Source organism: Rhipicephalus microplus, chromosome 4, assembly GCF_043290135.1.
Source record: "Rhipicephalus microplus isolate Deutch F79 chromosome 4, USDA_Rmic, whole genome shotgun sequence".
NCBI lineage: Eukaryota > Metazoa > Arthropoda > Arachnida > Ixodida > Ixodidae > Rhipicephalus > Rhipicephalus microplus.
In genome coordinates, this window is record NC_134703.1 from 115192819 (window position 1) to 115218058 (window position 25240).

The window sequence follows — 25240 nt, forward strand, 5'->3', positions numbered from 1 at the left end:
AACTAAGCTGCACCTAGCCAGTGCAACACAGCAACTCGACCGGCACACACTCTTTATTCTCCTCTTCATCTTAGGATTGACTATAAATAAGACAGTTTGCTCATGGTGAGGTGCATTCAAGAAATGAGGACAGTACATTTTTTTTATTGCCAAGTTTTTTGGCAGATAATAAAGTTTAACTACAAAAACTGCTTGAAAAAGAGACTGCACGTGGTGGCAGCTTCAGCAATTTGAAGATTAGTTTTAAAGAAAGACTAAAGAACATTTAAGACAGCAGAGGGAAAGACACAGCGTACTGGTATTTGTATTCGAAGAGCATTGACTCACACTTGAAAAACGAACTCGCATGACACAGAAGGCACATGCACAAGCACAGAATATCAACTGAAAGTTTATTCAAGTAAGCGCAAATAGAAATAGCAAAAAATAACGTAAAAAATTAGAGATTGGAAGTTAGATAATCTATCTCTAGTTGGTGCAATACGAACAAAGGCCTTGCGACACACGTGTTGCTATGCTTGTGAATATAAAAAAGCCTAAGCAACTTCCCTAGCTGTGCTATCTCTGTGCTGGGACAACAACTTTGTTTTTCACGAAGGGTGACACTTGCTATCTCTGCAAGTGTCACCTTGTCTACAAGTATTAGTAGTTATGGAATGCCAACGAATCTAGCATTCAGTCCTCTTGAATAATAAAGACTTTAGCCAGAACACCCACTAAGGCTGACACGATAGATGTGCAATGCAGGTGTACCTTTTGAAGAAAACAAAAGAAAAGGAGAGGACGAATAAACAGAGAGAAAAACAGACAGGAACAAAGAGCGTTTTTGCCAATAAAGACTGTTAATTAAGACCTTGCAAATAGGTTTATTTTAATTAGAAGCTAGCTAAGTGAGATCGTTAGGCCAGCCACAGGCTTCACTGCTAGTCAAGTGTTACACTACTTGTGCAAACTGCCCACATTTTTTACTGCTCCTCTTGCTACTCCTGTGAGGGGGCAGCACAGTAACCAGCTTACAATTTCACCAGGTTTCACGTATGCCCACAACGCCTGTAGTTGAAAGAAATTAAGGAAAAGAGAGGCTCATCAATTGTGGACACAACTGCATCGACTTTGTTGACTTTATGCAGTTCTAGCTGTTGAAGCAACCCTCCAAATCCACTACTATGGCAGCAAGAAGCACCCAAATCTTGGCCATCCCTAGATCAGATGTCACACACAGATACATTAATTTGCAAAGAAATTAATGAAGCTCAAATGCCTGGGTGTTCTATACATCACCTAGGTGTAGCAGGTTTGTTAACATTCATAGACTGCCATGTTAGCTCCTTGTTGGCAAAGCTCAAATAAATGATAAATTAATATTTACCTTCTGAATGACTGAAAAATAAAACGATGCTCTTTTCTGATACATAGTCAGCAGGAATAACTTTGACCTGCAATATTTATCATAAGCGAGATGGCTACAAAAACAAATTACAGTCAGTAATCGGCATCAGTGTACCATCTACCACTGTAGCATATGACAGCAACTGCAGCACATCATATAAATCAACTGTACAGTCACATACCAAGCAAAAATATGCAACTGGTTATTAACTGTTTTCAACTGGCATTAACTGGAACTATATGGTTACAGTTGGAGACCAACTTGATACAGCAATGGAAGCAGCTGGTTCCAGTTACAAGCCAACTGGAAACCAGTGGCAACCATGACTACTTGTACTGGAAGTAATTGGACCACACAGAAACCTATCAAGTACTAACATTAACTGACGAAGGCAGCCATCTAGAATGGCATGTCATATGAATATATATAACACTCAAACCTCATTATAACATTATCATACCTGCCACAAAAATACTTTGGTTCATCCCAAAATATTTTATAAACAAATATTTGTTGCACTGTACTTATGATTGAGCCATTCTTCACTCACTTCGTTATGACCAGCAATACATTCTACACGGGTTCGTTATATCGAGGTTTGAGTGTGTGTGTATATGTTTGCATGTGTAATGAACACTGTTCGTATTAACAATCAGACAAGCCACCATATATAATCAAAATGGTGATCGGCACATGTTTCTGTGCTAGAATACAAGCTTCCTTAAACAGTAGCATACCCATATTTTTTTTTCTTTTTTAGGGGGTGGAGGAGAGTTAAACTATACTCTATGTATGTTCATGTGTGAATTTGTAGGCATATGCATGTGTGCATTAAATTGAAATTTGAAATTGTTTGAGGGAGGGAGAAGGACTGCAGTCATCTTGGGCCATTTTGACAGAATGCATTTGTCTCTAAAGAGCAGCATTGTACAATTAAATGGGAAGCAGTGTTACTAACCTTTCTTTTTAAATACCTTACGTCACCATCGAAATTGTCCTACTTTATCCTACACAATGTCTTATTACCCTACATTTTTTCCTACACCTAAGACAGTGCAATGTAACAATAACAAAGTACATATTACACTTTTTTCTGTACTACATGCAGACACGTGGTGGCAGCTTCAGCAATTTGAAGATTAGTTTTAAAGAAAGACTAAAGAACATTTAAGACAGCAGAGGGAAAAACACAGCGTTTTGGTATTATTTGTATACGAAGGGTATTGACTCACACTTGAAAAACAAACTCGCACACTGATCAGCAAGTATACCACTGGCAGTGTATGTAACATAGCAAAGCATTAAGTGAAATGTGAGAGACAAAAGGGAAATGCCATAGAAAGGAGTAATAGAAATAAAAACAGCTCAGGGTAACTACAGAATTAAAGCAAGCAATGATGCTTTAATTGAATGAGGAGATAATAGAATCAGCCATGTGTTAAGGCACTAGCCTACATAAACCCTTGGGACAACATTGGAAAGGCAGACAGGTTGGCATTATAAATAAGTAAAAAATAACTGCCAGATCGAGGGCAAAAAAGTAGGCTGAAAGAGTAATCTGCAACAATTAGCACATGAAGTTGGGCTTTGAATTCAAAGGTTTCTTTTGTACTTAATGGAAGAAATGGAAGAAACCTTAATTTAGCTGGACTGGACTAGGCTGTAACAACAACAACAACAACAACAACAACAATAATAATAATAACAATATTAACTTTTTAGTTGTATCTCGCATGGTTCCTCTTGTGTTCACCTAAGGTGACTGGAATCAAAAGCCATTTTCTTCTTACTTATTTGTATTGACCTCACAGCCTTCAAAAAATTTCTGCACCTAGCATGAATCTTGCACTGCCTGTGGGCTCGGAGAAATAGCAAACTTCCATCACCTCACGTGCCTCCATGTTCAGCTCACCAATGACCAAGCAACAAGGTCATGTGACGATGTGAAATTCTGACATTGCAGACATGTTATGATGACTACACATCATGAGGCGACATAGTTATATTTTGTTATGACTTTCCGTAGGCCTCGTGTTGACGCAGACGGTCACAATAAGTGTTTGATGAGGCATCTAAGGCACCAGAGAACGCTTTAATTATGTGGAACTCACTGCAGAGGAAAAATTTAGTCCCTCCACGCAGGGAACAAATAAAAGATGATGGAGAGTGAAAAATTATCCATAAAAAAACCAATGCTAACATAGGAATGTGTGACATATCTTTCGTCTCTGCCCTATGCTGGTGACATGTGAATGAAGACAGTTTACACTTAGTTCAAAGAAAAATTTAGTTATCGGAACTTTTTTAGAACGTAACCCTTGGGTATGCCTTGCGGATCATCTACATTTTGGCTGATCGACAAGGAGCAAAATCCGGAAATTATCCTACATATCTTACAAGAAAATGATACTGCCACGCTGCTACCCCACACTGGCCACAAAATCACGAAAATAACCCACAAGCATAGGCATTTGCAGGGGAATACAAAAGGGGCACTTGCCCCCTCAAGCCATCCCAGCAGTTTAACCCTCCCCTTAACCCACACCACAACGGTGCTACCGCTCCTTTCCCCCACCCACTGCAAAGCGAAATGACTTTGCACCTGGTCCCCAATACAAAATCCTGCAGATTCCCGTGCCTACAATTATGTTAATTATCCTGCGGTTGGCAACACTGGTGGTAAGTGCCAGGACTCATTCTTAGATAGCTAAATTTTGCTATTTTTTCAAGATTTCGATAATGAAACAGATCATAATTGTTTTTCTCCATTAAACTGCATTTTCATTTTAATCACACTAAAATTTTGAAGTAGCTTGAAACGAGCGTGCTTCGAAATGTGAATGCATTTCTTAGACGGGGCATGTCAGGCGTCTGTCGGTGTCCGCGTGCCGGCAAGTGTTCTCTCTTTGCTCTCACTCCATCTCCCATAGTAACAGCTGCAGGCGCACGCGCTTATCCTCGCCCCTAGCAACAGGAAAAGGTGGTGTGGGCCGAATAGTGGAGGGTGAGTGGAAAGGAGCGCACTCTGGCGTGTGAGGGCGCTCGCATCGCGGGAGCTCAGCGGAGCTCCCGCGAGTGTGGAGAGAGTAGAGGAGAGGGTCGGTGCAGTGCTTCGCCGCTCTTTCTCTGGCTGTTCTCTCTCTCTCCTCCCCGCGCCCCACTCTCCCGTCCGCTCGCTCGTACTTATATAAGGAGCGAAGCGGGCGCCTCACTCTCGACTGTTCACTGGCTGATGAATGTGTAAATAAATGGTTACGGTACAAATCCTCGTCTGGTCATTAATTTACGCCATTAAAATCTACGCCGTGTACTCTCAGCGCAAGAAATGCATCCGCATTTCCTCATGATTCCCTTCAGCTGGGAGGTGGTAAATTTTTTTTAAGATTTTTCAAGAATGTGTTTTTTTTACACCATCTAGCTGTTAGGTCAATTATTATTCGCAACCGTGACTAATTTGCGAGATCACCCCAAGGGCGTTGCTAAGATTTCTCCTGGCAGGCCAAGCTCCTGAGAATTGCCCCCACAATCAATAACAAGGGAACAATCTGGTGTGCAGGCATTGCGAGGTCAATACAAACAATAAGAAAAAAAATTCTACGCATATTTATAACGTCACAACAATACATTACCACGCAGGGGCCAGGTTCGTAAAACGATCTCTCTCGGTAAAAACTTCGTGTCGGTACAGAAGGGAAGCGGTTATCGGCAACCATGGAGGAAGGAAACAACTTAAGTTAGCAGAGGCCCTGGCACGGAGGAAGGAAAGATAGGAGAGGGCATGCCCAGCCGGCGCGGTATACGTGAAAAGTGTGGAGAAAATGACATCATGGCGGCCATATTCACTGGGAACAATGTTGCCACACTGTGTTGCGCAGTGTAGCTGGTCTAGCAGTAAGCGGCCGAGGCTGGCGGCGGCGTGTGTGCCTCCGCAGATCTCGTGCTGAGCCGTGACGGGCAATATCCGTGCTTTGCGCCGCGTTATTGGTTACGCAGTGTTCTCCTGGCAGTTACTGTACTCCTAGCAACGTTCCTCCATGCAGGGCCATGGAAGAAGGAAATCCTTGTCGGCGACAAATGGCGGCCAGAAATGTGAAGCTTAGTTTACAAATAAAAATACGAAAGTGACACGCGCAACAATGTGCGCTAAAGATTTTTTTTTTCGCAGTTAAAAGAATGATGAGACCTAAAAAAAGAAAGGCGCTAATTTCCCACCTCACCCCCCCCCCCTTCTTTTCTTTAAAGTAAACATCGTGTCATTATAGGTTCTTTGCGCATACACCAAGCCACCAGCATTTACACAATCGCTACTTTTGCCCGTCGGGTGCACCAACGCGTGCACGACGAAGACGACGTGAGTGTTTGCGTTAGGTGCTGTCACTTGCGCGCGCCCGCTTCGATCGGTAACTTGACGCTCCACGTTATCCTCCCCCCGCCCCGGTACACCCGAGATAGGGCTAGTGTCCTGCGTCTGGCCGAGCCCTGCATTAGGTGCAGCCGCAGACGCCTGCTAGAGTAAAAGTACGCGCGGCACTAGCGCGCGCACTCACGTTTCCAAAAATAAAGGGAATATTTAGGTGCATCTTGGTTCCATATATATTATTATTATTAGCAAGTTATTATCCATCGCAACGTTTCGCTGTTGTGTTTCAAGACGGCGCTTAATTAAGACTCGCCAACCGAAGAAGTATCGGGCGCTCGCGGCGTTAAAGTTACTGGGATCTGCAAGATGAAATCGCTAATGATTGATATCCCGATCGTGCTCGCATGCCCGTCATTGTGGCCACGCCGCAAAATCGTGCGTGCAGACCCGCATGCCGCGCTGATGGCGTCGAGCAAAAGTGCGGACGCAACTTGCCTTCCGTCAGAGAATCCTGGAGCTGTCGTCCAAGGGCCGCGATCCTGAAAGGCGCATTGGCTGATGGGAAAAGAACAGCGAGAGGCGCGAGCTGCCGGTGCGGCCGATATTCTGATGCAGGAGACGCAATATATCGCACGTGTTACGCGGATGATGATGATACTAACAATAATGGCACAGACTGGCGCAAATCAAGGGTAGGTCAAGTGGTGTAGCCACGGTGTGGCACACATAAGCCCGTGCCCCCCCCCCCCTTTTTTTTTTTTTGCCAAAATGACGTTCGAACACATGCATCTGCTTGCCCGGCTCCCACTTGAGATAAAGGTGGTGTCCCACTTTCCTCCTCCTAGCCCTGAAAAAAAATTCTGCTTACACCCTTACATGCCCCAGCTGACCACCTTGAATACAGGCTGGGAGGGACAGCACACTTGCAAGTGTACTGCTTAAGATTCACCTTTCTAATTTACTTGAAAGTCAAGTATAGTGAATCCTCTGTAGCTCCATCGTGAAGCACCCTTCCAACGAGAAGACTGTAAGTGCAAAAGTGAAAACTACTTTTCATTTCAAAAGACATCGTAGAGCACAAGCTTTCTGAAATTAAATGCTACGAATTGATGTGCCGCAAATGGTTTATTTTGCTGGGCCTTGCGATGCAAAGTAAAAAGATTGCATATTTCCCACCTTTATTTATGTTGACGATTAGGTGGAAGCTATTTATGATAATCTATGATCATGTTACATAAAGAACAATTCTTCATTTTGATGTTCTATGTTAAAGTGCAATTTAAAAATTTATATATGATTGAAAAGAAAGCTTGCATTTGTAAAAAACAAAATGGCCACCATGGCAGATGTGCCCGCTTGTGATGTTTTCTGTGCTTAAGACACTGTTGGCACATACCCCCCCACGGGGTGTGCAAAGTTCCTCAGTCATGGCCAGTTACCTCTTTCCTAATCACACAGAAAGTTGGGAGAGTTAATTGACATGAATCGCTTGTTACATATACCGTGCACACAATAGCAGACATGGGCATAAGGCAAAAGAAACGAATGCTTGTTTGAAGAAAGGTGAAGGATGCAGCCCACATAGACAAAAGAAAGGAAGTAGACAGGATGGAGCATAAACCTGCAACTGACTTCATCTGAGAAAAAAAAAAAAAAAAAACAGCTCCTTTTTGCAATAAGCACATGTAGACGTCGGTTGGGTCTTTTTAAAGGGCCTCTCACCAGACCTCATAACCAATTCTATTTAGATGCTGGCAGTTGTTGTTCGTTCGAAGAAGCATCCAAGCAAACAGTCACATATGCATGACGTCCCCAAGCACGTGAGCGGCGTTGTTTTGTTGACCAGCGTTATTTTGGGGTCTACTGTGTTTTTGTGGGATGATTGCCTCGGTGCACGCTTGTTTGAAAATGCTGGCTTAAATACGGCAGAATAGGTGAGCATACTGAGTGCTCGAACGCGCAGGGGCATCAATTTAATTTTTAGAGCTGGCATCTGCTCGATGCGCTAACCGCGGGAACATGAACGCATGCGAAACGCAAACGCATTCGTCCCGCATCTCGTTAAAATTTTCGGAAAAAGGTGAAGAAGACTCGCACACTCTCTTTTCGAGTCTCATTATTTATCTCATTTTATTCATCTATTTAAGCGAGAAATTCCACAAACTACATATGTGTGAAATAATTTTCGCTGGGTCACGTGCTACTGTTGGCGGCATCATATCACAGTCTACGTAAAGGACTGACGTCAGAGCACTACCGTCTACGTAGCGCAATTCATACATCTACGTTATGCCCTCATTTTCCCAGTGCGCACCCGCGAAAGGAAGGGCAATTGGTGTTTATCTTGAAATTTAACCCATTTCTGTGGCGCGTAGCATTGCAAGTTTTGGCAGACGTGATCGTGAACGCCCCATGTATGCATTGCGCTCGTCAGCTCAAAATTGTCAAGCCTTGTGAGGGGCCCTTTAAGAATGAACCATTTAGCCAAACAACACATTCCAGTAAATGCTTGTTTGTTTTCTTTGCCTTCATTCATCATTTGTTTTGTGTACGCTGCAATAACGTAATAGATTTTCACCTACTATGGAACATTTTCAAACAAGCAAAGCAAGAATATAACATTTAGAGAAGAGAAATAAGAAAATGTTAGCCTGGAGAGTGTCTTTAGCCTGCTACTCTTCGTCAGGGTGAGAAAAAAAGGGAAAGAGGTAGAGGAAATTATGATGACAGGTGACAATGATATAGTAAAACGTATTACTGCATACACATTGTCCTGTGCACGAATGTGCACCACAATCAAGCCTCTTCACATGACAGTACATGCTCTACAGACTAACATCGAAACCTGTCTCGATAGAATCGATAGTTTGACGATGGTTGGTCTAGTTGAAAAGAACATTCAGATTCAGAAACTGCAAAGCACTGGTTACTAGTAAAAGTGAAATGTGCTGCCCCTGTGTTTATCACCAAGTTATTCCTGATAATTCGTTCCCAATTATTGGTTCAGCCTGTTCAGAAATACTAATGGGCATTCACTGCCCATGTGTTCCTTACTCCATTTTCAGTAGGCCAGTGGTGACCAATGGGACTATCCCAATTTCAGTGGCACATGTTCTTGCAACAATACTTATTGTTGGCCTAGTTGGTACTTGCTTACTGACATGATTTGGCCGCAAATAATACACACACAAAGTAAAGAAACACTCGATGACAAGCACAAGCGGCACTTCCGACAAAAGTAGACCGGGCGAAAATCCAGGCTTAAGTAACAACATACAGACATGCGCAGTCTTCACACAGCCTTACGCTATCTAGCTATCGAACAATCTCTCTTCCGATAAGTACAATGTCACCGACGGTTCGCTAATACCATTTTCACCTTTCTTTTTAATGTAATATGCTTCCATCAACCCACGCACAGTTTTATGCCTACTGCTACCTAGAATCTTAACCTCATCAAAGCGTGGTACACACCCGCAGGCTTTACAATGCATAGGTAAATGCACCAAACCATCTTTCATTAAATTTAATTCATGCTCCCTAACCCGTTCATTAATACCGCGCCCGGTAGTCCCGATGAAATGGTAGTCCTAATGAAAGATGGCTTGCACGAATGTTGTGTAATTGAGTATGGTTCGGGAATGCTTAATTGTTATTTCGTCTTTATTGTTCTTATTTATTGAATGAAGCAGAAGCATTGCCTTCAACGAGTGGTGGGACGCTGGTGTTGGGTTGTGCCCTACTAATGGTTGAAGGTACTATTGCTTCAATTGCATCTTCTCCAGTCAAGTAAGGCGTCAAGTCAAGCGAAAGCCAAGTAAAGACGCCCTTGACCGAATTTCGAACGCGCGCTCCACCGCTTATATACACACCGCCCGCGTTCGAGGGAGAAGTAAGCACCCCCCCCCCCTGCGCACACTCAACTTGCTGAACGCTCGGTGTTGTCTTATCCTTCAATGGCTCCTGGGGCGACAGTTCTGCAGGCGTTTTTCTCGGCAGACATGAGACGCGAGCATGCGCAGCGGGGGTGCGAATGGCAATGCCGATGTCAAAGCGCGACTAAAAAATGCTCCTCATTTCAAAATATTTTTCTTATATTAGTGCATTATTCTTTCACAATTTCAAAATCACCCCACTTACAGCAGTTGCTGCAAGATGACGCAAGGTAAACAAGAAAACGCAGTAAAATAATGTTAAAATTTAGGTGCGAAACCGACAAAGACAGAAATGAGCACGGATACACAGGACAGGGCACAATTCTTCGTTGCGCCGTGCCCTCTTTATCTGTGCTCCTTTCTAGCCTCGTCGATTTTGCGTGTCCAAGTTTTAATATTATTACCCAACTAGCCCCGCAACACATCTTTTGAAGTGGTAAAAAAAAATGCAGGTGGCAGCACCACTTTGAGGTTCCTGCAAGGAACGTTGTGACATCAGAGATTTCGACGGCACCTACTAGTTCACCAGTAGAGATGAAGTACTTTGTCCTCTGGGGGCATTAGTCTAATATACCAAGTTTAAGGCAATTTGTTGGAGCTGATGTCAACAAAATAAGAAAAATAGTAATCCACAAAGCAAAACACAGAGATTGTCCTGTTCGATGCATTGCTTTTCCATTTAGCTTCAAGACTACAACACTTCAGACATGCTACATTGTTAGTACATTGCAGCACAATCCATCACTGTTCACATGCGCATTTAAACCCACCAAAGTATAGGGCATGGATCTTCAGGCAATAATACCTGGAGAAGAATCTGGTTATGCGATCCTTGTATGTACACCCATGGGAATGATGGGAAGTACAGGCTTTAGAGTGGATTGCGTTAGCTGGTGAACAGTCTATTAGTTCATCGCACAGCGTGGGTGGTGGGGTGTGGTGCAAAGCACTGAACCAGTGCCATTGTTGTTGAAAAAAGCTGAAGACCGCTAGGTCTTTTGATTTGCTGCGATGTTGGAGCTTTACAAGTTGTATTTGACAGTTTAAGCGAAGCGTCGTTCACTCACCGCTGCGCATAGATTGAGCGTCCCATATCAAAGCAGGATATTGCATAGAGTTCATGTTTTTTCATTATCCCTTCTTGCTAAAACTCGTTTAAATCAACTGCCATACGATGGTGAAGCTATATAAACTCACCATCACACTCCTCCAGCTCCACAACAAAACGAGAGGTACGTTGGGGGCAGACCACTTGGACAGATGCACCTGGCATCGTAGCAGACGATAAGTTAAGTGTTTCTTCCTTAATACAGTACTGATTTTTCTATGAATAAATAATGCGTACTTCTGAAGAAAAAACAAGTGTGTTTGTTTTCAAATGTGGTAGGAAAAATTTATTATATCTTGATGACAAATCTTAAATGCAATACTAGTGTAATGCATACACTGGTTGTTAAATTCGTACAGCTTTCACTTCTACCTCATGGTCACAAAAAACTTTTTCATGTAAAGTTTACCTACAAATGAATGATGCAAGTTTCAATTAAATATATTTTCATATTTCTCTGTTTTACTCTTGGCAAACAAACGTCACGAATCTCAAGAACGTGATTCATCGGAAGCAGATTAGAAACAAGTCTTCAGATGGGGTTACAAGCGCTGTTGCAGCAGCTTGCCTTGACACAAGCACCAGATTCCCCTCTAGGTATTATTTTATAAAACTGTACGATATGGGGCGTAATTCCACTGCGTTTCGGACGGTAACGCTCAAGTCACTCTCCAACAAAGGCTTTTTTGAATGCCCATAAGCAATGCACTCAGAGACCTCACACCACTCAACTTTTCCAATTTTATTGGATACTCCACGTCAACAAGTGGCTAATGCCAAATAAATACTGTTGTCAATAATTATAAACAACACTCGTTTACCTTGGCTATTTTAGAAACCTTCTCTTTCTTACAACACACACAAACAAATGCAGTTAAACAGCCATGTCGCCACATAATTTTCCTATTGAGAAAGAAAAGGAGTATTTTTTTTTTACATATCTAGTCTTCTGCAATAGGTGCCTCCAGGATGGCCTCGAATGCGAATGGCACAAACATGTACCCTTCTCCCTTGTAAAACTTGCTTTGGAATTCCACCCTAAAGGAAAAACAGCAACAAATAAAAACATTTTCAGTTTTATGCAGTGTTTTGGTTGTTTATGTAGACATGCAGAATACTACTACGCCTATCAAGTCTTTTCAGAGGACATTAGAGTAATGCGCCTGAACTGTTATAAAGGTGCTACGTTGCCAGCAATGCACTAGTTAATTTAGTTGAAGTAATTATTGTGTCTGAACTGGTGTATACGTATGAGAGATAATGGTCAAATACTGCAGCAGGGTGGCCAATCCTGCAGCAGGGTGGCCAATCCTGGTGAGGAAGTGCATTACTGGCTGTGGGGGCCGGTGTGGTTGCACCCCAGGCTTGTGATAACCTGTGAAATATATTACGCTCAAAATTTACTATACTAAAAGCATATTAAGCTGGTATAACAAGCACTTAAACTTAAAAAATGATTGCTGTAAATAAAGTGTAGTCCTTATCAGTACTTGGCTCAGCTATAGCCTAAGCTTCTATGTAAGAATGATTTGACAACGATGAATCGATGTGAGGGTAATATGCTCCTTTAAGATTGAAGCGAGGCTTCACGGCAGTAAATTTCCCCTGAATAGATGCTTTCGCAGCTCAACATTCTTTTATTGCAGTGAAACCACCTTTACCAAAATTTCATGCAGTGTTTTCATGATTTAGCACCAGTTTACCGCAGTGAAACTACCTCCACAAAGAATTACATGTGGATTTATATGTACCTATTTGTTCACTTCGCAAGATTTTCAATAATTTTAATTTGTATCAAAGCAAATTCGAATACTGTAATATTTGTACGAACATTCCAATGTTTGCACAAGCCCAGTATAAATGCTTGCTTAAAGATTCTGTTGTTTTTGGCATCTATTTGAATTTGAAGCCTATCAATGTTGTAACTTAAGACCGAATTTGCTCTTTGCAGAAACGCCCAACACCTAAATGCGCCATAGAAAGTTGGCTTTATTGTAGGCTACCACCGATGCTTACTGTATTTGTTGATAAATCTAATGGTACTACGTGCCAAGAAGCACCAGCATTCTCTTACCTTCAACACCAGGACAGACAAAACTCTGCTAATACTTTTTGAAGACAAACGACACCAAGTACATCCTTCTTTTATTGGTTAGTTCTCATAATAGCTGAGATTTACCTGCCGAAATCGCCATGAGGCACACCGTATTAGAGGGATCTGTAAATTTCAACCATCTCGTGTTCTTTGACGTGCACAGACATGGCACAATACACGCGGGCTTCAAGCATTTCACTTCCACTGATACACGACAGCCCCTGCTAGGATCGAACTCATGACCTTCAGGTCGGCAGGTGAGCATCGTAATCACTGTGCCATTGAGGCAGACATTGGTTACTTTGTGCTAGCTTAACAGGTGTGAGTTGTGTCCATTTAGGTGTAGTCTGCATCACAACAGCGATGCAGTTTCCACTACTTGTGAGTGGGGTTGATGCAATCTCTATAGCTACGATAGTGAGAAAACAGATAATCAAAAGTGCCAAGTACAGCTCTAGATAAAACTGCAGAGAAGTATTACCAGTGGAGACGCAAGGCATGCAGAAAAGCTGACAGCCCTTCCATGATGAGCAACACAGCCACGGTGAGGAACGCCCAGGCGGCAAATGTGAAGTACATCACAAAGCCCCCGACCACACTGATGGGCATGAGGCCATTCTTCAGGACCATGTTCCACAGCACCTCCGACAGCTCTGCGCAACATGGGAGACATGGACGTCAGCTAGAATCCATGCAGATGCTACTGTATAGACACACTGCAGAAAGGCAGCTTATCGTATTTACTCAAAGATGCAATTAAATACTTTGCTTTACCACTGTTCGACCACATACGATGTTTGAAGTACAAGGATGTTAAACGGCCCAAATAAAAATGACAGTGCTTACACGGAGGTAGATTCAGCAAGCGAATGGTACAAGGTCGTCCCATTTCTACGTAGCCTTGATTCAATATTATGCATTCGTGCTGCAACAGTACATAAAATATGTACTATAAATAAGTTACTTGACAGTCACAAAAACCGTTTCAGAAAGGATTCAAATGAGACAAGAGGCTTGTTTGAAGAGATTGACATCCTTGAACATAGGGTGCCACTGGATCCGCAGTTTCGAAAAGTGGACTTGATGAACGCAAGATGATTTGTCTATTTGGTTTTGCCAAACTTCTTGTGGCTTCAGCGAATTCACATGGCCTGCCAGTAAACGAGTCGACAGGCAACCTTCAGAAATGACACTCACGTGCATGAGCCAGGCTCAGAGCCCAAAGTCGGAGGTAGGAAGCAGTGTGCGACACAGAGCCCAGGCAGTACTCGATGGTGTGGATCGTCTGGTTGATGAAGGTGTCGCCAAAATCAAATTCACCCAACTCGTTGCCGTGACCGCCGTGGGCTCCTCCACCGTGGCCGCCTCCACCAACAGCTTTGGGTGGCTCTGATGTCACATTGGCCACTGCCCCTTCTTCGGCGTCCTTTGGGTCGTGATGAGACGAGCTGGAGGCAACAGCCTACGCAAAGACAGGTGAAGATCTCGAGCCTGTTTGACTGATACTGATGCCACAGGGGTACGAGAATTGACATTCAGTATTAGGACATTAGGTTCCTCAATGACATCTTCTTCGGGGGAGCTGCCACACATCTAAATTCAATTACATTTGACCTAATGCTGATAACAGCAACCTTTGAAATTAATGACTCAAGGGTAATACTAATAAAATATGAACACGCCTCTAATCTGATTTCAGGGGTAGTGAAATGCAGACGCAAGCATACTACGGTGGCAATGGCCCAAGTTTGTTCTTGCATTGCAAAAGATCACAGCAACTTCGGTCATTCCATGTTAAATTTGAAGCCTGGAATCCAACATGATACTTGTCACGTGGAAGCTGTAGCAACTCTGAAGTGAACTTCGCTACAGTTATCGGTTAAAAGTCACGCATAACAGATGTTTGAAACGACAGACGTTAGGTAAAATGTTTTATGTGTACTGCACTGAGCAAGCTAGCTTGGTGTCGAGAGTACGCATTCTTCAGTCGTATGGGTTATAGCGAAGGCACTAGGTGATGAATGGCATTAGGGGTGAATGACATTATCTATGTGTGTCACATGTACATGAAAAAAAAAAAAAAACTAAAAATAAGAACTATCGTTACATAACAAGTTATGAATAGAGTTGCAAGGCTGCAGTATAGTCTACGAGGAATGCTACAATAGAGGCCACTGAATGAGGCTCTGGCTCCTCTTTTCATAATAGAGAGGAATTTGCTACATTGAAGTTGATTCTATCACAATGCAGCTGTGATGGCCAAGCATCAACAGGCACAATTTTTAAATAGCCAGTGTAAGCCATCAAAATATGTTCCTTGAACAGGATTGTAATAATGCCTGGGGTTCTATGTCCCAAAACTATGATATGATTATGAGGAGACACTCCGGTAGAAGGCTTGGGAGATTTCAATCATTTGGTGGCAAACACTGACATCAAACAGTATACCACTTTACCATTTCGCCTCCACTGAAATATGACTGCCATGGCCGGGATCAAACTCGTGACCTTCGAGTCAGCAGCCCAGCACCGTAGCCCCTGATCACCATGGACGACTCTTGAAAAAGAAGCTTTGCAAGAATTTTGTCAAATTGCACTGCGAGTTCCTTAACGTCTTCAAAACAATGCGTTTTTTGAGAGATGCTACTTTGAAGGACTCTGGAAAATTTCATACCGAGGGTCCATTATTGGGCACCAAAATAACTAGTACCACTGGAGCATTTATCCATTCCACCCCCACAAAAGTGGAGCAGCTGCCACCGGGAATCTAACCCACAACTTTCTGCACCACAGCACAGAACCATAATTACTGTGGCAGGCAGTAGTTTGTAACAATTGTGGCAACAAAATAGTGTACGCACACGAGGCACATGTGTTCTGTGAGAGCGCCTGATTATTCCCTCAAACTAAATGCCTTCACAGTCTGATCTTCATTAATGATGCTCGATGGTGTGCTGTTTGCTTGAAGGGTGAACGCATATGTCACTGAGTTATTAGCATCCATCTTTGAGTGCTGCAATTAACAGTTTTTCCTGGCCCATCGGCTACATTCTATGATGCTTTCCTGCCAAATTTTCAGATTTGATTTGGTTGATTTGTGGAGTTTAATGTCCCAAAACCACCATATGATTATGAGAGACCCCGTAGTGGAGGGCTCTGGAAATTTTACTACCAGGGGTTTTTTAATGTGCACCCAAATCTGAGCACACGGGCATATGAAATTTTCACCTCCCATCAAAAATGCAGTGGCCGCAGCAGAGATTCGATCCCATGACCTGTGGGTCAGCAGCCAAGTGAGTACCTTAGCCACTACACGACCACTGGGGGCCATGCCCAATTTTCAGGAGAAATGACAGGGGTAGGAAAAAATGTTGACATGCAAATTATTTGTGTGTTGTCAAGATATTAATGTTCTTAAAAAATTTAAGACAAAAACAGTTATAATCGGTTTAAGAATATTTGTTATGCAAATGCCACCTTGGTTATTGCTATAAAAACTCGTTCACCAATATTACTGGCAGAGTGCTTGCTCGTAGGCCTGCATTTTAAAATTTGCTGGTTCATCATTTTTTGGGTGTATGATGCGTAATAAACAGAGGTTATTAACACCCATTTAGCAGTTTCAAAAGTGGAATCACGTACGAAGATAAAAGTGCCACCTTCAATCGTATCCTCACGTGCAATCAAACATCACACAACTATGCTGTCTCCATGCTTAACACCACACTTAACAGCCCCAAACTGCAGACGTGAAACCAATAATCGTAACAGAACGACACAAAGCAACTTGAAATCAAGGAGGTGAAAATGGTGAACAAGTTGCATTATCACTGCCATTGCAGCAATGCTAAATAAAGTTGGAATGTTATATTTATGAAAGATAAAGGTGAAAAATTCAAGAGGGTGATCTTTATACGATTGAACATGGGACAAGAGAATTTCCTCTTTCCACCCCAGAATCATTCTTCGCAAGCTTACAATCGTGTTTGGACGGCCAGCCCTGGCGCTCATTGCCATCTTGTGCTTGTGGCGCAGATAGAAGGGCTTGGCAAGCAGGATCCATGGGATGCAAATCAAGGCCACAAAGACCAGCAAGCTCTGCAGGCCTTTCTGCACAAATGTAATGAGATAACTGCTGCATAAATGACCACTATTTCATAGACCAGCATGCTGCACTGCTCACCTTTTAAAGTAAATGAATGAAAACAATATATAGACAGCACACAACTGAAAAAATTTGCAGAATGATACGATTAAATATTGTGCAAATAGCATATGAAACCAGAAACATGGGTGCCGCACTTATTCCACTTCACGTCATCACTGATTTATTATCCCAAAAGGCCCCCGTTTAGGCATTACATAAGGAGAGGGTATCAGAATATAGTATTATATATTATATTATATACAATATTATATGCAAGAACAACAAGAAATGCCACAGACAATTAGGTGCATTAGTGGTGCACACTTCTATGAAACAGAGAAATAATAAAAAAGATACCATATGTTTCCATGTGTGTTCATAAAATATTTGCATTGTGTTTTCACAAGCACCAGAAAAAAACAAGGAAAAGGAAGACCCATTCAATATGTTTTCGCATGTGTTCACAAAATGTTGAATGCACTGGTTTAGAAAGCACAATCTACAAGAAGGCATAGTTACGTATGTTATACATTTTCATGGAAGTGAAGACAATGAAATGCTACCAATTTAAAGGCACAATTTTCAGGACTATAAAGGTGCAGGGCAAAATATAAGATATAAATGAGGAAAAAGAGCAGTTACAATGTAAGATTCTCATTTCTTATTAGAGTCGATGAGAGAAGACGTCTGCTGTTGATCAGTTTAATTCTGCCAAGTGAGTTGACACTAATGTTGTGGCTTGACTATTAGGGAATGAAAAAGGCCGTGGACGCCGCCGTAAGCTTCAAAAACCACTTTTTCTTTATTTCTCCCTTTTCCTCCTTGGCTTGGCCAGCCGGTGGATTATAGGACGTCTAGGCTCGGCACACTACAACTAACTGCCTGAATTTCGAATTGTCACACTCATGGACAATCAGAGATCGGGTAGTGAGTTTCATTCTTCTACAACCAAATGAACTTAATGAATGCACTTGTAAAGCCAGTTATACACTGCACAATCACGGCATCGAAAAGCCAACGCGATGTTCACACAGGTGGCATTACAATGCAGGTGCAAAGGTCAGGGAAGCTGTTATAGAGATTAGGTAACAGTGCCAGCTGCAGTGTCTTTCTCTGCTCAGCCAAGAAGCTTAGACTGATGAATGATTTGATGGTGCTGGCACGGCTAATATTTTCAGAGCTGATGAAATGACCCACCTAGTTCAAGATGCTTTCTAGTAATTCAACTAAATAGTTCTGATGTGGTCTCCATATTGCGCAGGCATATTCGAGTTTAGGTCTGGCATATGTACTTTATAGGGGAGTTTTCAAATGCAACTTGGAAGAGAAAAGTTAATGAAATAAGTGTTTCGGATGTGTTTGACTGATTTTGTGATGTGTTCAGACTGACTGAGCGTGTCAGTAGTATAGACACCTGGATAACAGTACCAATAAAATGCATAAAAGGGTCGTAGATTTTAATGTGTATGAATGACTTAGCGCAGAATGTTCTCACAGCACTAGCACACTTTTACATTTGGATAGATTTGTTTCATGAGCTTCAACCAGAGGTCACACCAGGTTTCTACTATCTCGAGGTTCCTCTGCAAGAGTGTCTGGTCAGTGGCAGAATTTATGCAGCGATAAGGAACGCAATCATCCACAAATAGGCAAATGGCAGACAAAATATTACAAGGAATGTTGTTGAAGACTGTACATTAGTACCATAGGCACTCTCATACGATCACAAGCAAGCATGCTTCAGATCGACATATATTAACGATGAAATGACATTGCGAGACAAATGATAATGCTAGGAAATGATGATATCAACCTTTATTTGATGAAGTCACTTGCCTGGCGCCTCGGAGTGGCTCAATGCAGGAAGCGACTCTTTCGACCCAAGAAACGATGGCCAACTGTTTCTCCCGGTCGGAAGTTCGGACTAGCTCCTTTAATATTGATTTTGAGGGAGCTAGTAGGAGTGACATTGCAGGGTTGAAACCCCCACATCAACACAAGACAATAATCACAGTGGTTTTATGAAGGAAAACCAAGATATGTTTATGAGCAAAACATAAAATAGGGCTCTGGAAACTTGAATTACCTGGGTTTTTTTTAACATGCGCCTAAATTTAAGAACACGGGCTTCAAGCATTTTCCCTCCCCTGAAATGTGATCACTGCAGCTGGGATTGAACGTGTGACTTTCGGATCAGCAGCCAAGCACCATGACCACCATAACACCGTGGTGACAACACTAAAGACAAGACACCGTAGCACTGCGCCAGTGGCGGCCAGCCGGCTGGAGAGAAAGACGACGAGCACCGGTGGCTCATGGCGCAAGGCAGTTGAAATGTACAGGTGCTTTTGGCTGGCTTGAAGCCACAAGCACTGCTCTGCTTTGGCCTCTTGCATCTTCAGCTGTACGCCTTTGTCTTCTCATTAAACTAGCGACGACAGCACGCCTACGTTGGACGCCAATATGTGGCTATAATATTGTCACGGGGTCGTGACGTGGCCGAAGACGGGAGACTTTACGTTGGGATTTAACTGTTTATTTGGGCGAACCTGTGCCCGGTAAACGGAAAGTGCGATTACAGTAGCAGTCTTGCACAGATAGCAGTGAACGAAGCGTCGGCCGTCGATCAACTACTGACAAGCAGCAAAGCGCGTCGGCATTTATACTCTTGCCGTCGAATGTTCTAGCGTTATCGCTGGCGGTGGCGTAGGTTCCAGAATAATCTGTACAGTTCGCAGAGTAGGCGTGATCTTATCGAAATGATCTACTACAGTCCGGAAGCTTCTCGAAAACTGCAGGCGCGGTTTGCGCTGAGAACTGTGTAGTGTTTTGGGACGACAACAAAACTTGAGAAATGGTACGTGGTATTGCCCCCTCTGAAAAAGGCATCGTCCCGATGCTTTAACTAAAGATGAAGGTACAACAATAATGCAAGAAAGTACAATGAATAAATTACGATACATGAATACAAAGAAAACACCGTTTCAGTTTGTCAACGCGAATGAAACGGCTTGAGGCGCGCGACATGGACGGCTTCAGGTCGCGATCGGCGTCGTTGAGAGTTCGTGATGCCGTCGGGGACAACCTCGTAATCAAGTGGGCCGAGACGTCAAACCGCCCTGTACAGTCCAAAGTACCGTCACAGAAGCTTTTCACTTAGTCCACGTCTGCGTATCAGAGTCCACACCCAAACACGTTCACCAGGCTGGTATTCCACGAAGCGTCGTCGAAGATTGCAACGGCGGCTGTCTGTCGTCTGTTGATTCTTGATACGGAGACGCGCGAGTTGTCGGGCTTCTTCGGCGCGTTGAAGGTACTCACTCACATCGAGGTTTTCTTCGTCGGTGACGTTGGGTAACATGGTATCGAGCGTCGTTGCCGGGCTCCTTCCGTAGACCAATTTGAATGGAGATATCTGCGTCGTCTCCTGCACCGCCGTGTTGTATGCGAAGGTCACGTACGGAAGAAAGGCGTCCCACGTCTTGTGTTCCACATCGACGTACATTGCCAGCATGTCGGCAATCGTCTTGTTAAGCCGCTCGGTGAGGCCGTTAGTCTGTGGGTGGTACGCTGTCGTCCGGCGGTGGTTTGTCTGGCTGTCTGCCAAGATCGCTTGAGTTAAGTCGGCAGCAAATGCTGTTTCTCTGTCGGTGATAAGGACCTCCAGGGTGCCGTGACATAGGACGATATTTTCGACGAAGAACTTAGCTACCTCGGATGCACTGCCTTTGGGAAGGGCTTTTGTCTCGGCGTAGCGGGTGAGGTAGTCGGTAGCTACCACGATCCACTTGTTTCCGAAAGCCGACGTCGGGAATGGCCCCAGTAGGTCCATACCAATCTGCTGGAAAGGTCGGCAAGGTGGTTCAATTGGCTGCAGAAGTCCCGCTGGCCTTGTCGGCGGTGCCTTGCATCGCTGACAGTCCTGGCATGTCCTCACATAACGAGTGACATCGGTGGTAAGACGTGGCCAGTAGTACCTTTCTTGAATCCTCGCGAGCGTGCGAGAAACACCGAGGTGCCCTGCCGTCGGATCGTTGTGCAGGGCCTGCAGGAATTCTGGCCGCAAAGCTGAAGGCACCACAAGGAGGTACTTAGCTCCAAGTGGTGAAAAGTTTTTCTTTTGTAGAAGACAGTTTCGCAGGAAGAACGACGCAAGTGCGCGCTTGAATACCTTCGGGACTTCGGCGGTCCTGCCTTCGAGGTATTCTATCAGGGCCTTAAGTTCCGGGTCGGCCCGCTGTCGTTCAGTGAAGTCGTCGGTAGTTATCGTCCCCAAGAAGTAGTCGTCATCCGGGTCGTCGGGTGGTGGTTGGTCGACAGGCGCACAAGAGAGACAGTCGGCGTCGGAGTGTTTCTTGCCGGACTTGTAAATGACAGTAATGTCATATTCTTGAAGTCTCAGGCTCCATCGTGTGAGGCGACGTGAAGGGTCCTTCAAGGTGGCTAGCCAACACAAGGTGTGGTGGTCGCTTACAACTTTGAAGGGCCTGCCGTAGAGGTAGGGGCGAGATTTCGACGTAGCCCAGATGATGGCGAGGCACTCCTTTTCTGTCGTGGAATAATTTGCTTCTGCTTTGGATAGCGATCGGCTGGCGTAACTAATAACCCTTTCAAGTTCGTCAGCCCTCTGCACAAGAACGGTGCCAAGACCTATGCTGCTTGCGTCAGTGTGTATTTCTGTCTCGGCGAATTCGTCGAAATGGGCAAGTAACGGAGGCGTCTGGAGGCGATGTTTAAGCTTTTGGAAAGCGTGTTCCTGCGGCGTTTCCCACTTAAACTCCACGTCGGCCTTGGTAAGGTTAGTGAAAGGATCGGCAATGCGGGCGAAGTTTTTCACGAACCGCCTATAATAGACGCACAGGCCCAGAAATCGGCGCACCGCCTTCTTGTCAGTGGGCGGCGGGAAGTCGGCGTGGGCGGCTGTTCTCCGTGGATCGGGACAAATTCCAGACTTGCTAATAACGTGCCCCAGAAACAAGAGCTCCTCGTACGCAAATCTGCACTTTTCTGGCTTCAGTGTGAGTCCGGACGTCTTGATGGCTTGAAGTACAGCTTCAAGGCGCCGAAGATGCTCGTCGAAACTCGAGGAAAACACGACGACGTCGTCCAAGTACACAAGGCAAGTCTGCCACTTGAATCCTGCCAGTACTGTATCCATAACGCGTTGAAAAGTTGCAGGCGCTGAGCAAAGACCGAAGGGCATCACCTTAAACTCGAAGAGGCCGTCCGGTGTTATAAACGCAGTCTTCTCTCGGTCTCTTTCGTCGACTTCGATTTGCCAATAGCCAGTGTTGAGGTCCATTGGCGAAAAGTACTTGGCGTTATGGAGCCGATCAAGTGCGTCGTCTATTCGTGGGAGAGGATACACGTTATTTCTTGTGATTTTGTTCAGGTGGCGATAATCGACGCAGAAACGTAGGGTCCCATCCTTTTTCTTCACTAACACCACGGGGGATGCCCATGGGCTCTTGGACGGCTGGATGATGTCATCCCGCAGCATTTCATCAACTTGTCTCTTCATGGCCTCACATTCTCGCATCGAAACCCTGTACTGACTCTGACGGAGTGGTCTGGCATTTTCTTCGGTTATGATGCAATGTTTCGTGATTGGGGTCTGCCGAATTTTTTATGACGACGAAAAGCAATCTTCGTATTGCAGGAGCAGGGCCTTGAGCTGTTCTTGCTTATGGTTCAGAAGTCTGGGATTGACATCGAAAGCTATGGGAAGGGCTTGGTTCCCCTGAGCAGGTTCCGCAGAATCGGCGAGGGCGAAAGCACTGGTGGCTTCGACAATTTCTTCGATGTATGCGACCGTTGTTCCTTTGTTGACATGTTTGTACTCATTGCTGAAATTCGTGAGCATAACCGTTGCTTTGCCTCCCCACAGCTCTGCAATTCCTCTTGCGACGCAAATATTTCGGGTGACCAACAGATGCTGACTGCCTTCAACGACGCCTTCCAAGTCAGGTGGTTTAGGAGCGCCGACTGAAATAATGACGCTGGAACGAGGCGGAATGGTGACTTGTTCTTCCAGCATATTCAAGGGATGGTTTCCTGACGGCGTGCGCGGCGGTAGTGCTTCTGTGGATAACGTTATCCATTTTGTTCTTAGGTTGATGACAGCACCATGGAGGCATAAGAAGTCCATACCAAGGATGACATCTCTCGAGCAACGCTGTAGGACTACGAAGTCTGTAGGATAAATACGGCCGTTAATGGTGATTCTCGCTGGTCAGATTCCTGCAGGCGTTACGAGATGACCTCCGGCTGTGCGGATTTCAGGGCCTTCCCAAGCTGTCCTAACTTCCTTTAACTTCGCGGCGAACGACCCACTGATGACGGAGTAGTCGGCTCCAGTATCGACGAGAGCGGTCACACTGTGGGCGTCGATAAGAACGTCGAGGTCGCTAGTTCGCCGTCTCGCATTACAGTTAGGGCGTGGCGTCGGGTTACGGCTGCGTCGGCTTGTTCCGCTGCTTCCATGTTGCGTCGTCAGGTCACCTTCGGTAAGTGAGGTTTCGCCATTAGGGCTTTGCCTGGTTGGCGTTGTGTTCGGAAAGCTCCGTCGCGTCGTCGGAGGAGGATCTTCGGTGGTTCGTCGCACAGCAACCGCACCTCCATCGGTTGCTTCCCTTAGTTTCCCGGATATGGGCTAAGAGACCGGCCCTGCGTTGGGCCAGAGTACTGCCAATGGTGCGGTGACGTGCGGCGGCTGGGCGACGGCGAACGCGAAGGGCTTCGTGGTGTCTACTGAGTTCCTGTCAGGTAGTCTGCGATGTCACGTGGTCATTCTCCTGGCTGTGGACGCGGTGCATTGACAGCGAAGCCACGCAGTCCCATCTGTCGGCACTGGCAACGGCGGTATGTGTGTCCAGCCTCGCTGCAGTGGTAGCAGAGCGGGCATTGGTCAGGGGTGCGCCAGACGTCAGTCTTCCTCGGTGCACTGCGCTGGGCCGCTGGCGAACGGTATGACGTCGGTGGGGGTAGTGGCGGCGGTGGCGTCTGTCGACGGAAGTGCGATGGGGTGGCGTTTTGGCGTGGACGGGGAGGAGCGTTGTGGCGCACTGCAGCGGCGTAGCTCATAGCTTCCGGCTCGGGCAGCGGTGCTTGGGGAATTCGAAGCGATTGCCGAACTTCTTCTCGTACAATGTCAGCGATCGAATCCACTTGAGGCTGCGCCGAAGGCAACAGCTTGCGCAGCTCTTCCCGCACGATCGCTCGGATCGTTTCACGCAGGTCTTCGGAGTTACTGGCTTGAGCAGCAGCGCATTCTGGAGTCAGGCGACGATTATACTGTCTGGTGCGCATGTCCAGAATTTTTTCGATAGTGGTCGCTTCGGCTACAAATTCTTGGACGGTGTTCGGTGGATTTCTCATCAGTCCTGCGAAGAGCTCCTGTTTGACCCCTCGCATGAGGAAACAAACTTTTTTCTCCTCAGGCATGTCTGGGTCAACGTGACGGAATAGTCGGGTCATTTCTTCTGTGAAAATGGCGACATTTTCATTTGGTAGCTGAACTCGGGTCTCTAATAATGCAGCAGCCCTCTCTTTGCGAGCGACGCTCGCGAACGTTTGCAGGAATGCGCCGCAGAAAACATCCCACGTTCGGAGCGTGGACTCCAGATTTTCGAGCCGGGTCCTTCCGGTGTCTTCCAAATAGAAGAACACACGACGGAGCTTTTCGTCATGGTCCCAGTGATTGAGGGCGGCCACACGGTCGTATGTTTCTAGCCAGGACTCCGGGTCTTCGAACGATGACCCATGAAAAATTGGTGGTTCCCTGGGTTGATGCATGACCATCGTAGGCTGGAACGCTGCGGTTGTCGTTGTCGCTGCAGTCGCAGTCATGGCCTAGGTCTTCCGCGCCTTGTCTTGTAGAAGCCCGTACTCCGGTGGTAGCCCTTGCTGTCGGCGGCTTGTTCGCTGCTCCTGGTTGGCGTCGGTGTCTTCTCCGCGACATGGGCTGGGTTCACGGCTTGACGGGGGCGTCCGGTACATGAACGAAGCAACACTTCCACCAGATGTCACGGGGTGGTGACGTGGCCGAAGACAGGAGACTTTATGTTGGGATTTAACTGTTTATTTGGGTGAGCCTGTGCCGGTAAACGGAAAGTGCGATTACAGTAGCAGTCTTGCACACATAGCAGTGAACGGAGCGTCGGCCGTCGATCAACTACTGACAAGCGGCGAAGCACATCGGCATTT

General features: G+C 45.1%; 1 protein-coding gene across 2 annotated transcripts in view; it reads right to left on the bottom strand.

Annotated features, from left to right (window-relative positions):
• Positions 1 to 11520: 11520 nt before the first annotated feature.
• LOC119172312 (V-type proton ATPase 116 kDa subunit a 1-like) overlaps positions 11521 to 25240 on the bottom strand; it is a 47813-nt gene continuing 34093 nt past the window's right edge. For both annotated transcript variants that reach the window (XM_075893580.1, XM_037423365.2), the window contains exons 16-19: positions 16867 to 16998; positions 14086 to 14350; positions 13370 to 13541; positions 11521 to 11831 (exon numbers count right to left, since the gene is read on the bottom strand). In XM_075893580.1, coding sequence (XP_075749695.1) covers positions 11735 to 11831; positions 13370 to 13541; positions 14086 to 14350; positions 16867 to 16998 — 666 coding nt within the window. In that variant the 3' untranslated portion in view covers positions 11521 to 11734. The remainder of the gene's footprint in view (positions 11832 to 13369; positions 13542 to 14085; positions 14351 to 16866; positions 16999 to 25240) is intronic.